Source organism: Truncatella angustata, assembly GCF_020726525.1.
Source record: "Truncatella angustata strain MPI-SDFR-AT-0073 chromosome Unknown BKA67scaffold_1, whole genome shotgun sequence".
NCBI classification, from domain to species: domain Eukaryota; kingdom Fungi; phylum Ascomycota; class Sordariomycetes; order Amphisphaeriales; family Sporocadaceae; genus Truncatella; species Truncatella angustata.
The window spans coordinates 3,949,759-3,966,315 of record NW_025763381.1 but is presented as its reverse complement, the minus strand read 5'-3'; the positions used below and the strand labels follow the sequence as shown (position 1 = coordinate 3,966,315).

General features: G+C 50.0%; 2 protein-coding genes across 2 annotated transcripts; both read left to right on the top strand.

Annotated features, from left to right (window-relative positions):
* Positions 1-3,790: 3,790 nt before the first annotated feature.
* On the top strand, positions 3,791-7,805 carry BKA67DRAFT_589747 (uncharacterized protein; the record flags this gene model as incomplete). Its single annotated transcript, XM_046104504.1, has 3 exons — positions 3,791-4,643; positions 4,700-7,314; positions 7,371-7,805. The coding sequence occupies 3 exons, from the start codon at positions 3,791-3,793 to the stop codon at positions 7,803-7,805; spliced, it is 3,903 nt and encodes a 1,300-aa protein (XP_045964215.1).
* A 5,553-nt stretch (positions 7,806-13,358) lies between these two features.
* BKA67DRAFT_530199 (uncharacterized protein) lies at positions 13,359-15,258 on the top strand (the record flags this gene model as incomplete). The annotated part of the gene is made up of 6 exons (XM_046099202.1): positions 13,359-13,474; positions 13,524-13,557; positions 13,617-13,842; positions 13,950-14,195; positions 14,249-15,046; positions 15,101-15,258. The coding sequence occupies 6 exons, from the start codon at positions 13,359-13,361 to the stop codon at positions 15,256-15,258; spliced, it is 1,578 nt and encodes a 525-aa protein (XP_045964214.1).
* Positions 15,259-16,557: the final 1,299 nt, after the last annotated feature.

Sequence of the window (16,557 nt, the reverse complement as noted above, 5' to 3'; positions counted from 1 at the left end):
AGTACAGACTCTGTACTAAGTAGAGAGAGGGGGCAGCCCGGCTACTGACAAATCAGCGTCCGATGCGCGCCGTGGATACGTGCATGATCACATGAACACTCATACTGTCTATCATTGACCAGAAAGTAGACCACTCTCTTGCACTTCCTCTCCATGTTTTCCAGGCTGCCAGGCTGCCAGGTTATGGATGGTTCAGGCTGAAACGCTGAACAAGGGGTGTGCTGGCTTGGATCGACATTGCATAATGGAAAGGAGTATACTATGTATCTTTCCCTTCCATTTCCCTGAAAAGCACCCTCGATGACCGTGTTCCATCTTAGCCCTTCGCGATGCCCGGGTGGATGGGGCACTCTTGGCACACCATTGCAGGGTTTACGGCCGGAGTTTGCCTCTGCAGTTCGTGTTCCCAAGCGTATGGAGGATCCATCTGCGTTCAGGGTCCAGCACAGTGGAAACTGGTGCAGTAGGGGCGCGTCCCTCCTAACGGTTTCTCACGCCAACTCGGTACTAGCGGAAAGGACTAGAGACGTGTTCGCCAAAAAAGGTATCTCCTGTTGTTTTGATTCGAGTCAGTAGTGCTTCCACGCCCTATCCGGATCGATGCTTCAGCAACAAGATAAACCCCCCAAAAAATATATCGCGATCGACAAAGGAGTTCACATGGGATGCAAAGCCTGAGCTTTACATTGCTGATCGTGCGCCCTGAATCTTAAAATCCGTGGGGGAGAATTCTTCAGTCCCCTCAATCCAGCAGGATATGCACGGCCACGAAACATAGCCTGGTCGGTCAACTGTCGGTCTGGGAATATTCGTTAGTGCAGCTGCGGGCCGATCTGCGTTCGTGGTATTCGCCGACAAGTCCAACGATATCTAGGCACAGTAGTCCAGGCAACTCGTAAGTGCGAGAAAGACGTGGATACTTGTGAAACGAACTGTATGTAGTAGCCAAGTCCTGCTCAAACTGCTGCATATCTCAATTGGTTTAGTTGGAGGCCTGAATCCTTTATCCACTTGGTCGAGATGAGCAGAGATGAGCAGAGATGAGCAGAGATGAGCAGAGATGGGCGTTTGTTGAGATGGGCCAGTCCTAATAAGGCAGACCAAACTCAAATCGCTATCGTCCCGCGGCTGACTGGTTAAGCTGCTGGACTATGTAGGGGTCCTGCTTGTGCCCCGCCTTCGGCGCTATGTACTACCAGTATGTAATCGTGACTGAGTATTCCATACTAAAAGTACGAATGAAAACTTCATAGACTGCTTAGCTGTGAAAGTTATTTCGAGTATTACTGAGCAGATTTGGCTGGACTTGTTGGCGTAGATTAGCTCTCGAAACAGTGTGAACATTCAAAATTGGTGACGCAGATTATTTCGAAGTATATCTAGCTAGGTGATTTGTATACCGCGTTGTGCAATGTTCGTGGCTTGTGGCTCTTTTTAGAGCTCCAGCTTTCAGGGGTTGTGTCGATTCCAAGATCAAATATGCTTGCTTCCTAGCATTGAACTAGTTGATGCTCGAGCCAACGGTAGGACGCGCCAAAGTCAAATTGTTAATGTACCCAAAGCGGCACGAACTAGAGATTGACAATCGCCTGACGTCATGTTTTGGGCCTGGGGAAACATAGTAGTGCGCATTCTGATGAGAAGGCATGTAATCAGAAGGGAGCTCCGTCCAGACTTATAGTCTAGGAAGTTGAGAATTGAGGCTGGTCTATATTTGTCTCCCCTTCTCTTTTGTTTTCCGCGGAAGGGAAACCCCAAGAAAATCGCGAATATGTCGAGTACTGGTTGGGCGACAAGCGAGAATACAGTGGATGCAGATCTGCGTTGCCGGCCAACAGCAACTGGAACTCTGAGACTGCTGCGCGGCAGGAGTTTGCCACCTTCGCGATGTGGTCTGTCCATTCCCAGAGCCAATCAGCCAATTTCACATGGATGTGAGTGTGATTTGGGTTGTTGATGCCCAAGCAGAGCTCCTTGTTGAGGGTGTTTGCCCATGACTTGAGCAGCAATACCATGTAATCGAAAATTATCTGGTTGCACTGCACTCAAAAGATCAATGCCAGAATCGATCACTGCTCCATACAGTATGGCAGCTGAGTAGGTGATCCCAAGCAAGTGTGACGGCTCTACTACTGGACTATGTATGTAGCATGATCATGGATCCATATTTGCACACCCCACTGGCCTCTTATGATTGGACGAAGCGTATCTGACGAATCAAGAGGCGGAAATTGAGTACGGGAACACGGCACCCCCAATCAGTCTTCGGGAGCCTTTCTCCAGCGTTGTTAGCGAAGAATGCATTGGTGTGAGCCACAGGCAGCGTTGAAGTCATGAAACTGTGTGCATGGATCACTGACCTCATGGCTCAGAGCTCTGGCGCTTCCAATTGCATACATACATAGTATACATACCCGTTCAGCATGACAAAGTGTTCTTCTGCACTAGAATGCGAGGAAGCAGCGATTATACCTGGTGGGTTTCTGTGTTATGATGGCGCCGTGGTTGGCATTATTTCCGCAAAGTGGGTTTGCACCGCAATTGTTCAGGTGAGGCGTCACCCCCGGAGCAAGGTGCACAAAGAACCGGTTGGCTTGCTTTTTTGCGGTTGGGGACTCTGCACCTGAGGGCAGGCAGTTTGTGAATACCGGTAGGCTGCTGCTGCGGTATTGTAAGTATTTGTTGCCACGTCCGATTGTACAAAGTATATGATAAATAACCACAGCAGTAGTTGTTCCACAAGCCGTTCACAGTGCGCGTGGGTAGAAACTCGCTTGCAGCATCAGTACGATTATTCAGAAGCAAGCAACTGGGAACCTTAAAAGCATCTCACGTACGGCTAATCATTGATTATTACCTGAGGCCCCCTGAGTTCGCAGGTGAAGCTCGATGGCTGATTGCCATTGATAAAGTGCAGTGCTAGGAGCAGAGCTCGGACGAGACGAGCAGACTGAGCTGCCGCTACCAGTGAGCCAGAGATCCATGCCGGATTAGCGCCCCTGTGGTGCGTAGCTCGGTACGGACTGGATTAGCGTGTGCATCTTGCGTGGCTCCGCCGCACTTGTCACCCTCCTAGTCAACGCGGACCAATGCTGCAACAGTGGCTGGAGTGGGTGCCACATGCAGTGCAGTTGCAATACGGTAAAGTAGAGTAAAAAGACAGCACAGGACAGGACAAGACAAGGCAAGACAAGACCAGACCCCAGACCGAAGCGAGCGCGCGACGTTCAGGGAGCCAAATTCCAAGCACACCTCCACTTCGCCCGCACTCAACTTCTGCTTCCTTTCTGGTCAGGAGATTTCTTCCACGATCGCTTCGTCGATATTTGTCTCTTCCTCCAAAAAAAAAATTTACGTTCAAGGAAGTGTTTATTTGTTGTCGTCATTGTTGCTACTGTCGTTGTTTTGTCGTTGCTCCTAAACACACACCACATATCCATTGCATTGCTGGATATCATCACTGCTGCCACCTCTTGTCACTGCCTGGGCTGTGCTGTGCCGTGCTGTAATCGTGCTGTACCGTGCAGTTCGTCCAGACGCAGAGGCGCGACCTTGACCTGAGGCATTATACATCCATCGACTTGGCTTAGCCTGTGTCTCATCCAAAGTCGACCTCAACCCTTGCCGACACATACGCAGGATGCCATCGTCCTCGTAAATCATTCGCGCCGATATCAGCCTCCGCTGGCATCATTCGCTCCTTACCTGAATAATCCGTCGAAACCTCGCTTTAATCCGGACAATCCATCACTCTTGAATTGTATTGGATAAACCCCGGGCCATGAGAATGATGGCTGACGAATCGGCTCTGGCGGCCGCTGCTGCCATGGTCAAATCTTTGGCAACCGACTCGAAGCTCTCGACGCCTGTTCACCCTGGCAGTGAGCCCATCTGCACACTCCCCGGCCCTTCCAGCTCTGCCAAGAACTCTCTCGAAAGCGAGCTTTCCGCTCTCGCTGCCCGCATTCAACGTTTGGAGGCCAAGGCTAGCATCTCGAGTGCTCCCAGCATCTTTCCGGCAACCCCAAGTGAGACTGCTGACTCCATGTTCGGAGTCGAGTCTTCATCCCCGACCTCCGCTACTGGCAAGTCATACATGCGATCAAAGATCTCCCCAGCAGTTCCCGCCCGCAGTATCGCACAAGATGAGCGGTCGGTCAAGACAATCCCTCTGAGCGATGAGGCTCTTGAGGGTCTCCGAGAACACATCGACGACCAATCCAAATTACTCGACAACCAGCGCCAGGAGTTGTCGCATGTGAACGCGCAGCTCGTGGAGCAGAAGCAATTGCAAGAAAAGGCTCTTAGGCTCTTGGAAGAGGAGCGCGTCGCTGCTCTCGAAAGGGAGCTCTGGAAGCATCAAAAGGCCAACGAGGCTTTCCAGAAAGCTCTACGTGAGATTGGTGAGATTGTTACAGCGGTAGCTCACGGTGATCTCAGCAAGAGAGTGCGTATGAACTCGGTAGAGATGGACCCGGAAATTACTACTTTCAAGCGCACCATCAACACCATGATGGACCAGTTGCAGGTCTTCTCTAGCGAGGTCTCACGAGTCGCTCGTGAAGTCGGCACAGATGGAATTCTTGGTGGCCAGGCTCGAATTGCAGGGGTCGACGGTACCTGGAAAGAGCTCACTGACAACGGCACGTACACCATTCTCTTTCCCATCTATTAGTAATGATCGCTAATTCGTGATTAGTCAACGTCATGGCCCAGAACTTAACTGATCAAGTGCGAGAGATTGCTTCCGTCACTACTGCTGTCGCTCATGGCGATCTCACCAAGAAGATCGAAAGACCAGCCAAGGGAGAGATACTCGAGCTCCAACAGACAATAAACACCATGGTTGTACAACTTGGCACGTTCGCTGCAGAGGTCACACGCGTCGCCCGTGATGTAGGCACAGAGGGTATGCTCGGGGGACAGGCCGATGTCATGGGTGTGCAGGGTATGTGGAACGAATTGACGGTAAACGTCAACGCCATGGCGAACAATCTCACGACCCAAGTCCGAGACATTGCTAAGGTCACTACCGCTGTCGCCAGAGGTGACCTCACACAATTGGTTCAGGCTGAATGCAGGGGCGAGATCCTGGAACTCAAGTCGACAATAAACTCTATGGTTGGCCAGCTGCAACAGTTTGCTGCCGAGGTCACCAAGATTGCCAGAGAAGTCGGCACCGAAGGACGCCTGGGCGGACAAGCAACCGTCAACGACGTCCAAGGCACATGGCGCGATCTTACCGACAACGTTAACGGCATGGCCATGAACCTGACCACGCAAGTTCGCGAGATCTCCAAGGTCACCACAGCCGTAGCAAAGGGCGATCTAAGCACTAAGATCAGTGTTGAGGCAAGAGGTGAGATCTTATCGCTCAAGAACACCATAAACACCATGGTAGATCGTCTTAGTACCTTTGCATTCGAGGTCACCAAACTCGCTAAAGAGGTCGGGACCGATGGCACACTTGGCGGCCAAGCTCGTGTGGACGACGTTGAGGGCAAATGGAAGGACCTTACCGAAAACGTCAATACCATGGCATCCAACCTTACGTCTCAAGTACGGGGTATCTCTACGGTCACGCAAGCCATTGCAGATGGTGACATGAGCCAGAAGATCACTGTCACCGCTGGAGGCGAGGTTGCCCTTCTGAAAGACACCATCAACAACATGGTTGACCGACTGTCCGTTTTCTGCAACGAAGTACAACGAGTGGCCAAGGATGTCGGCGTTGATGGCAAGATGGGCGGTCAAGCCGATGTCGCTGGTTTAAAGGGTCGCTGGAAGGAGATCACGGCCGATGTCAATACGATGGCGACCAACTTGACCACCCAAGTACGTGCCTTCGGCGACATCACCAATGCTGCTACCGATGGGAACTTCACAAAACTAGTTGACGTTGAGGCATCGGGCGAGATGGATGAATTGAAGCGCAAGATCAACCAAATGGTTTACAACCTGCGAGACAGTATTCAAAGGAACACACTAGCCAGAGAAGCTGCTGAACAAGCCAACAAGACCAAGTCCGAATTCCTGGCAAACATGTCGCACGAGATCCGTACACCAATGAATGGCATTATAGGAATGACCCAGCTCACCTTGGATACCGACCTAACCCAATACCAGCGAGAAATGCTCAACATTGTCAACAATCTAGCCAACAGTCTCTTGACCATCATTGACGACATTCTCGATTTGTCCAAGATCGAGGCCAAGAGAATGGTTATTGAAGAGATCCCGTATACGTTACGTGGTACAGTCTTCAACGCCCTGAAGACTCTCGCTGTCAAGGCAAACGAGAAGTTTTTGGACTTGACATACTACGTAGATAGTTCTGTGCCCGACTACGTCGTAGGCGATTCTTTCCGCTTGAGGCAAATCATTTTGAACCTCGTTGGCAACGCCATCAAGTTTACTGAGCACGGAGAGGTCCGGCTTTCAATCCAGCAAGCCAAGAAACCAACACCTAGAGACCATAACGAGTACGCTCTGGAGTTTGTTGTTTCCGATACGGGAATAGGAATTCCGCAGGACAAGCTCGACCTTATCTTTGACACGTTCCAACAAGCAGATGGCTCCATGACGCGTAAATTTGGCGGCACTGGTCTCGGTCTTTCGATTTCCAAGAGATTGGTCAGCCTCATGGGTGGTGATGTTTGGGTCCGGAGCGATGTCGGTAAGGGCAGTTCATTCTACTTCACTTGCGTTGTCAGACTGGCAGGTGGTGATCTGTCTCTAATTGAGAAGCAACTCAAACCATACAAGGGTCACCAAGTCTTCTTTGTTGATAGGGGCCGAACAGTCTTTGGCAAGCAGATTGTATCATCCCTCCGTGATCTCGGCTTGGTTCCGGTTGTGGCCACTCAAGAAAGTTATCCTGGGCTCGGATCTGACGAGCCTCCTTTCGACGTCATCATCGTCGACTCGGTTGAGACTGCTCGCAAGCTAAGGGCGATTGACCAATTCAAATACCTACCCATCGTGCTATTAGCTCCACCGACTCACATCAGCTTGAAGTCCTGCTTAGACCTAGGTATTACTTCGTATCTAACAACCCCCTGCGCCCCCATCGATCTCGGAAATGGAATGGTGCCAGCCCTAGAGAACCGTGCGACTCCATCACTAGCAGACAACACCAGGTCCTTCGAAATTCTACTGGCTGAGGACAACCGTGTGAACCAGCGCTTGGCGGTCAAGATCCTCGAGAAATACCATCATGTTGTCACCGTAGTTGGTAATGGTTTGGAAGCTGTGGAAGCCATACAGAAGAAGAAATTCGACGTTATTCTTATGGATGTACAGATGCCCATAATGGTATGCTCATTCATCAACGGCCACGTAACGCAAAGTGTTTGCTAATCATATTCTAGGGTGGATTTGAAGCCACAGGCAAGATCCGCGAGTACGAACGCAGTTTAGGCTCTCATCGAACACCTATTATCGCCCTCACTGCACACGCCATGATGGGTGACCGGGAGCGCTGCATCCAAGCGCAAATGGACGAATACCTTTCGAAGCCACTACAGCAGAACCATCTTATCCAGACCATTCTCAAGTGCGCCACACTTGGCGGTCAGTTACTTGAGAAGAATCGGGAGAGGGAGCTTACCCGTAAGACTGATGAGACACCAGACACCAAGGGTCACCCGAGTCAATTGCGTCCTAACCTCGAGGCCCGAGCAATGTCGTCAACCTCGAAGCTGAACGCTGCAAGCCCATCTCTCGTCAAAGCAGATGAAGATGACCCCATGAAATTAGCGGCACGTAGAAGTCTTTCCGACATTGTTCAAAAGCCAGCCAACTAATATTGCCATACGACTGCAGACTTTGACAAGAGCTCTCAGCAGCTAATCAAAATTGTTGACATGGGGGCGAAAATAGATTTCGGTTTTCTTGCCTATGGAGTCCAAAGCTACCTGCTCTGCGATCTGTTATTATGGCATATATCCAGTATAATTGATACGATACCCTTGTGTTACCTCGATTTACATCGAGCGCCTCATCTATACTATAGTCTTCAATGATCCTCTCACTGCTTGGGAAAAAGAATCCACCTGAACCTCAGCGCGACTGGTTCTGTAGCTCATGTGGACAAGCAATGACTGCTCATGAACGGGTGACAGTGGATGGTGAAGGACAAGAAGTGGTTTATTCATAGTTGGCGTTGAAATTTCTGTCCGGCGTTTTCTGGGGTTGGTGGACGCAAGTCAGCACATGCCAATGGTCTTTATGTAGTCTGTCGGATTGCAAGGGTTTCTGCTGGGACCCATTCCTTTTTCAGATCGATAACCACGCACGTCTTGAGTATTAGTACGAAGGACTTGAATCCTGGTTCGGGAGTGTGAGCTGGCCCGACATGGGAACTCATTTGGGGAAGTGGTTTAGCATTCACTTGTACGACTCGATTCTACTGGCATTAGATTCGTGGAGAATACTGTCTAGTATAGACTACTGCCGTTATGAAAACAAAACAAAATCATAATTTTCGAATACTGTCGTCTTCCCGAGCTCGTTGCTGTTGTTTATGATAACTTTCTTCACATTTTGCTGCATGTGTGCCCGTGGTTAAATTCTGGCCTTCTCAACGGCAATGATGGAGAGAGAAGGGTATGTTTAAGGCATTCGTCCAGTCTTCTTACCCTTATGGGTGTTTGCTCAGCCTTGGTTAGACTCCTCGTCTTCCGAGTACGAGTCATGGTCTCGAGTGGTTGTAGACTACTTTTGTTGGGATATCTATTCCATTGGTCTTGACTACATCAGATTATGCTTCCGAGGAATAATACTCAAGTAACTCTGCAGCAAGGCAGAAGGCAGGCATGGGACGTCATAGCTGTCTCTTATTCTGAACATAGCAACCTACTCATGAATTGTCGCTCGAAAGCCCGTGTCTTCTAGGTTTGCTCTACCTTGCCATCCTTGTCTACCTCGGCTTGTGAACGCTCCCTCATGTATAGCGCTCAGCAATGCTCCTGAGCCGGCCTCGGTCTTCGAGATTCATATTCCGAGGTTGCTTCAGGCGACTTTGCTATACGGCATCGGGGTGAAGCGAAGGCTCAGGACTGTTTCTCATCTTTCGCCGACTGCCCATCCTTGTTTGTGTTGTTGACCTCGTGGAGCGCTGCAGATCCTTCAGCGGCAGCTTCAAACTGTGCGAGCAGATCATCGAGCTTGCTTTCAAGTTTGGACAAGTTGGCTTCCATGGCAGCCGCTTGTTGCTCACCCCTGACGGCGTGGTTAGCTATGTAGGTAGAGCATAGGCGGTATGTGCTTGGCAGCAAACGTGCTATCAAGAGCACTAATCGTGATATTTAACTAAACGAGGTGCCTCGGTGTGAAACAATAAACGCACTTGCGCGGGATATCGTATACCACACGTTTTCTGAACGTTTCCGCCCCAAATAGAAACCGGAGTTACTGGTCCTGAAAGACCAGCTACCACTAGCGGCCACGGTCTTATGACATTTCAGAGAAGAGAAAGAAGAGAAAAAAGGAAAGCTGATAACAGCCTCGAAGCAAAATGTCCCGCAGCGGCTATGCATGATTGGGGCAAGGTTTTTTTGTGATTTTGATTTTGACAAAGTCAACCATAGGCGCCGTTGGGTTGCAGTGGCAACAGGCAGGTCTAGACTTTCGAGGCGGAGGACAAGGGGATTCTGGGCCAGGAGATGGGGATTTCAGGGTCGCATTCTGCCAAATGGCATGCAACAAGAAGCGGATTTGGAACTGGAGGAGCCGAGGGTAAGAGGACCACTTAGTCCGACCATGGGGCGCGGGTCAGAAGTCTGGAACGCACAAGTCTGGGTTCGAGAATGCGATGCATCAAAACATGGGGTTCGCAATCTTGAAAGGCGAACATATCGATAGGTTGCAACGTCGGGTTTGTTGTCTTTTTCTTACCTTGCTAGTTCCCGGAAGGCCTAGAACGACCCAATGTCAGCGCCAACTTGCAATGAGGAGCAGGGACGATATTTGGCGGTGCGCAGATTGAGCTCTGGCCAGAATACGCGTTTGCCTGCAACCCCGTGGAGGTGCTCGTGCTCGAGAAACTCACTTGTGCCAAGTCTGCATCTGACGATGCCGACGCAGGGCTGCCGCTGGCTTTGTCCCCTTGAGACATGTGGCCTGGCACTGTCAAATGGCGGTGCGGTGATGACTGAGGGTTGCTTAGTGAGCAGGTTGGGTCGATCGACGATGAGAATGCCAAAGGCGCGCGCCTCCGTGGTTTACACGGTAGTATGGCAAAGGAGAGGAACGCCGTTGAAAGTTCTTTTTCAGCAATCGAGATTCGTTCCAAGTGTCGTTACTCAAAATCTCAAGCAGCAACCTTAACCGGGGCGCGGCAGGTTTGGGACGCTCCAGAGTAAACCACAAGGTTCAGAAGTTCAATCACCTAGTCTAGGTTAGAAACTTGACCGCGGAAATAGATTAACGCAGAGCCCCACTGGTGTGGTTGGACAACCCAGCATAACTAGATCACAGAGCACATTGGATAATGCTACCGAGTACATACATTACATAGTAAGCACTTCCCGCCTATACTACTGTAGGGTCCAATCAATCGAGTGACAAGAACGGTCGCCGCTTAGCCCATACGATGGAAGGTAAGACAAAATGTTTTAGATATGTAGTATGAACTGTGGATAGTTGATGTAACTGCGGACTAGAGTGACTACTTCACATCTAATTTGTACTGTTAGCCAGGCTCACAACCTGAAGGAAGCGCCTTCCTGGTTGTGTGGACATGAGTTCAATTGCAGAATCCAAAAACTGTAGATTTAATCTGATTGTAATAGTACGCACGCGCCCTATTTGTAACCGAATTGCTTCCCTGCGCATGTGAACTGGCGAAAATGAAGGGGGATGGGGTCTAGATCTTCAATCACCCATACAATCCTAGAGCCTCATGATTCTCAAAACTGCACTTTAAGCACGTATTTCTATTCTACAACGTCTCCCTACAGAGGCCTAATATTTATTTATACGAGTCATGAACGATTCAAGGCTTGCAGCACTTTACGACACAGGATAATGCCTGTGGCGCCGGGGGGCCTCCGGTTTATACTAGAATTTAATTGGTATGCAATGCAAGTAATAGTCTTTCCAAACAGCCTTCGGCAAGGTATCAAGTACTTACTGAAGCCATGGTAGCGAAGAATGAACTCGTTAGTTACCAAAGACATTGGCGGATTATGTTTGAATCGAAATCGAAATCCTTTCTTCAACCATACCATAGATATCCTGAAGAATCTCAGGCGGGATCGGCAAGAGTGAGTCCGGCCGCTACATATCAACAATCTCGATTGCAATCTTCGCTAAGAAAATTGTCGTCAGAGCTCCAAGAATAGGTACCAGCAAGGGTCTTTTTTTTTTCTTTCTCCTTCGCCCTTGAAACAATAACACATTGGTCCAGTTGGCTATGTACATATGTTCTTGTTTCTTTTTCCTCGGTGGGGATTGGCTCCGTTTCCGGAAAAGTCTTCGATCTACACGCGTTAATCGATCCATGTCGTGCGGCGACGTCTCCCTGGCTGCATCCTCGGCAATTCGTCCGACACTGCGCACCAATTGCCTATAACAACGGCTGTGTACACCCTCTGGCGTCGTCTTCACGTCATGACATCGAAACAACATGCCTACAGCACTACTGAGGCTCCCAGTTAAATTGAAATGACGATAAATCCCAAGAGAGCGTTGTGCTCCTAACATTCCGGTTGACCCTGATTGCTTTGGAGCCGATGGCATCGAAAGTTGCAAAGCCCAGAAAAATGGCACCCGTCTGCTACGGATCGCAGCATCGCGATGCAACGGGTCACCTTGCGCCCATCTAAACAAAGAAGTAGGGTACGCGATATCTGATTGGCCAGCTACGAGTATAGATCTCGATCCCACCATGCATTCTTGCATCTAACGAGTCGGCTAGCGAACAAACGAGAATGTGGATGGGTTCTCAGAATGGCCTTGATGCCTCATGGCATCATAACTACTTGTACCTACATACCATCCCATCCCATTAGCGGGCTGGTTACGATGCAATTTGCACAATCTCGTAAAACTTCCATGCTCGTTGCTGGGATCTCTGATCCTCCATGACAGCCCGGTGAAAACGAAGCAATAACAGTGTTCCGATGCGCGGCGCCATTTTGTGCATTCACGACACCTAATAATCCAGTAGATACTTCAAAGTGCCAGGTCTGACTTTGCATGTTTCCTGATTTGATCACAAGTATGATCATGACTATGGCTGTGGTTACCAGTCCCCCCATGTGCAAGGGGGAAAAGGGCAAAGATAAACACGACAGTACTCATTACTGTCTTTTCCATGAAGTCTCATCCCTGACGTTATAGCCTACCTGCCTAGTAGCAGGTACCAAGTAGCAGCCGAACCCTACTGTGTGTACTTTCAGCACTAACGCCTACCTTGGAGTTCCCGCTTTGTGCTGGCTGCTGTGTTGTCTCAAAGGCTTACGCCGCAGTGCAGACCCGCCACTTATTCTTGTAAGTGATAACTTACTCCGTAAGGTAAAGAGTGCTACTGGACGTAGCTCCGACCGTTTTGCTTTGAGCCAAATGTATCGTCTCGTCTGTCTCCCGCTGCGTCTGCAATGCTAGTCTCAAACGACCCCCGTGACTGTTAGTCTGTTTTTTCCTCTTCTTTTTCCTCTCAGATTCCGTTCTGATCCTCGATCCCCGACCTGGCGTCGTTACAACCTGGATCGAGAAATGTAGCCATGGATCGTATCGACGTTTAGTGATCGGGCATTCAATGATGCCAATTCTCCCAGTTTCCCATACACATTACCATTTACCGAACACGGACCACACAACATTCCCATTTAGTTTGCTCAACGCCACGGTCGATGAATGGCATATCTTAACTCCTGACGGAATTACGACACTCTGACTCCAAAATCCCAGGACTAGTACCACAACCACCCATTCGGACCATCTCTGCTTGCATGCCACTTAATGCACGGATACCCCTGAACCAATATCTTGCAAGCTGGCAAGCTACCCAAATACACACGAGCACCTCCAGTCGCCATTGATTGTGCTATAGCTGCCCACCGCTTTGCCGACTGTTCGAACTGGAGGCACGCAGACCCCTTCCCATTTGGATCCCGTTCTTGAAGCTGGTTATTAGACCGGACAATTATTAGGGACGTTTTAGTCGAACTAAGGGAAAATCGACCCCCGGAGAGGAGCACCTACGAGAGGAGAGACGCGAAGACAAGACCAGTCCAATCGTCAGTTGACGCGGACACGGGCGACGACTTTTTCTTTCTACCCCCCTCCAGCAATCCATGCCCATCGAGACCGAAAGACTATACGCAACGTGCCTGTGCACTTGAGCTGGACATATGCCTCTACTTGAGGAAATTTTCCAAGAGCTAGGTATTAGCCAATACCTGGGAGCCTTCGTCGACCAAGGTTTTGACTCTTGGGATACTATTCTGGACATAACAGAGTCAGATCTGTGGGTTGGGTTCGCTTCCATCTTCGATCAACGGCTGATATTGGCATAGTGACGCGCTTGGGGTGAAGCTCGGGCATCGCAGGGTATGATACCGTCCCTTGTGCCCTCTTCCAGTATTGCATGCTAATGCCCCCGGTTCAAGAAATTGCAGCGCCGCATCGCGAATCATCGAGGCCTCGCGCCGGCCGCATCTTTGGTCTCGCCAACCCGAACGAGCATCGAAGAACCACCTGCAGCTGTCAACAAGCTTCAACAAGCTGAGATTAAAGATGGTGCGGCCACGGCAAAACGCAAGTACAGGAGGCATCCAAAGACGGACGAAAATGCCCCCGAACGGCCACCGTCCGCCTACGTTTTGTTCTCAAATAGTAAGTTGTCTAATTATCTTCGCTCTGTGTCGCACATGACATAGCCATGCTCGGACCCGACCTGGACTATATTTCCAGAAGATTTAAAAATATTTAAAATTTCGTAGCTTACGTTCTGTACTTAGAAATGCGGGAAGATCTAAAAGGTCAAAATCTCACATTCACCGAAATCGCCAAACTTGTCGGAGAGAACTGGCAAAGCCTCGTCCGCACCGAAAAAGAACCCTATGAGACACAGGCGCAGGTTTTGAAGGAGAAATATAACCGAGATATGACCGAGTACAAAAAGACGGCCGATTACAAGCGGTATGCGGATTACTTGCACGACTTCCGCAAGCGACAGGCTCTTCACGGTTCGTGTCTTCCAGTTCCGTTCTGTATCAGATATCGTCTAACATTGCCCAAGATGCTCACAAAAGAGCAAGAGTGGACGGAGACAGCTCCAACCGTAGGAGCGGCAGTGGTATGTCTCTCAGCGCCAGTAACACGCACAACCATGCTGGAAGTGGTTCTGAGAGTCATCTGGGCAGCGAACCACCTCCTACTCGTCAGCAGAGACTTGGCTCTATCACATCTCAATCCGACACACATGTGTCCCCTATCGTTTCGTCAAGCGCATTTCCACGACATGCTGACGACACATTGCTCTCGCCGACAGCTGTAACACATGAAGGCAAGGTCAGCCCACGGCCACGAGGCTTCTCGAGTCCTGCCAGCAGGGACGCATCAGATAACACAGCGGTCCGGTACGCGGCAGTACGTGAAGGCTTCCAGCCCGACGCATCAGCTTCAAATTACTTTCCGCAGTTGCCTCAGTTGGGTGATCCTCGCATCCTGTCTGGTCCGGTGTCCCACTCCCCTGAAGGCGGTATCCCGAGTATGGTCCCTGGTCCTTCTGAGGGTACTAAGTCGCATCGCACGTCGGTCTCCTCACAATTCTGGTCACGGCCCCCGTCGTTACGCGCCGAGCAATCGTCAACGGGCAGCATAGCCTCTCTGAGCTCATTTAGCCAGCCCCGGACGCCCAGCGAGTCTTCCCTGCCCATCCACGCGCTCCTGTCTTCGAAGCCCGAAACACCCTCCATGTTTACGGGAGCAGCACCTCTATCCGATGGCCCGAGCTCGAACAAGCCAGCAACGCCTACACAACAATATCCCGGCCGTCCTGGCGATTATTTTGCTGATAGCCGCTTGCCATACAGTGGTATGTTAAGGAACAATGGATCATATGCATCTAGACTAAGGCAATCCTCTTTAGGCGTCTACCATTCGGCTATGGCCAATCAAGTTCAGCCTACAACTCAGCATCCGGCACCACCTATACTGCCGAAGATAACCGGGGGTGCGGATCCTGGCCTGGACGGCATGAGCGCCCTTTTGCGTGCCAGCGACATTGTTGGCAGGCCAGAACAATAATCTACAAACCCAGCATCCTATCGGTGTTCCGCTTTTCGGTTTTCCTGTCTTGGACTTTTCAAACCCCGAAAACGTTCCTAGACGGCGTCTTTTAGGACTTTGGGCGCGGTTGCCGTATGCAAACAAAAACAAACATCGCGGTGTTGTTCTATAATTACAGTTTACGCCAACATTATGAGATGCGTACACATTTTCATGTTACATAAATTTTAGTTTATACCCTCTCTGGACTATGTCCAAATTTCCAGATTTGAACAAGAACCAAGTTTACCACTCAGGTATGGGCGTTTAGGAATGCGTTCTTCACGAGAACTGGGGAGTTCAAGGCGTTACAAATCGACAAGGTATAACAGCTCAAGTAGATGACAGTCGCTTTGGGAACATATATTTACACCTTGTGTTGAAATCAGCATCGGCACATCGTTGGTCAGGCAAGCGAAAGGATGGATATCGGTTTGAAACGGTTCAGCGCATTGGGAAAGGAAAGAAGCTGAAAAGCTAGCATATTTAATCGTTGTTGTAGTTTACAACGCCACCAGGTGTAGCCTGATCGGCCATTGGGGTTACCAGATTCAAAGCATCACTATCGCTGTTGACATTCGGGGAAATTTCCCCCATCAATTGATAGATCTGTTACCGACAATATGAAATTCCATTGATGCGAATACAAAATATGCCTATCAACAGCGTCAAAGCCTCTGGTGGTTTTCGCATTGCATTGCACGTAGCTCGGATGCTCCACAAATGTGTATTGTCCACTATGAGATTTCCCCAGCTATCCCCCTGTCACGAGAACCCATGCATCTGCATATTCCGACTGCCCTATGCAATGCTAGTCTGTCTGGAGAGTTGATGATTGGGCAATTCAACGATCAACCGCATCTATACCAGATCCATGGAAAAGCGCAGGAGCTTCTATTCCGGAAAACCCCTGGTCTTAGACAGCGTCTCGACCGATCCAACCTCCAATCAGCAGAAGTACCTGGAGCAAACCCGTTACACCATCATAACGAGCCCTGGTGAATCACGATATCGATCGAACTTTTGATAACTGCGGGGGGCGTGGGACAGGGAAAGTCTTTGACGCCACGCCAATCATTTTGTACATGTACGGCCTGCTTGCCGAGTTCCACAGGTCTCCATCGTGGTGGCAAAATAGTCGGTAACAGTGTCTGTTGCCCTCTCTATACAGCCCCGTAGATGCGTGTTCTTACTGGACTACTCTCGCGAAAAACCATGGATAACGAAACGAGCATCTCTATTACTGGCACGGAGAAGACATCCCGGGGGGTCATGAGG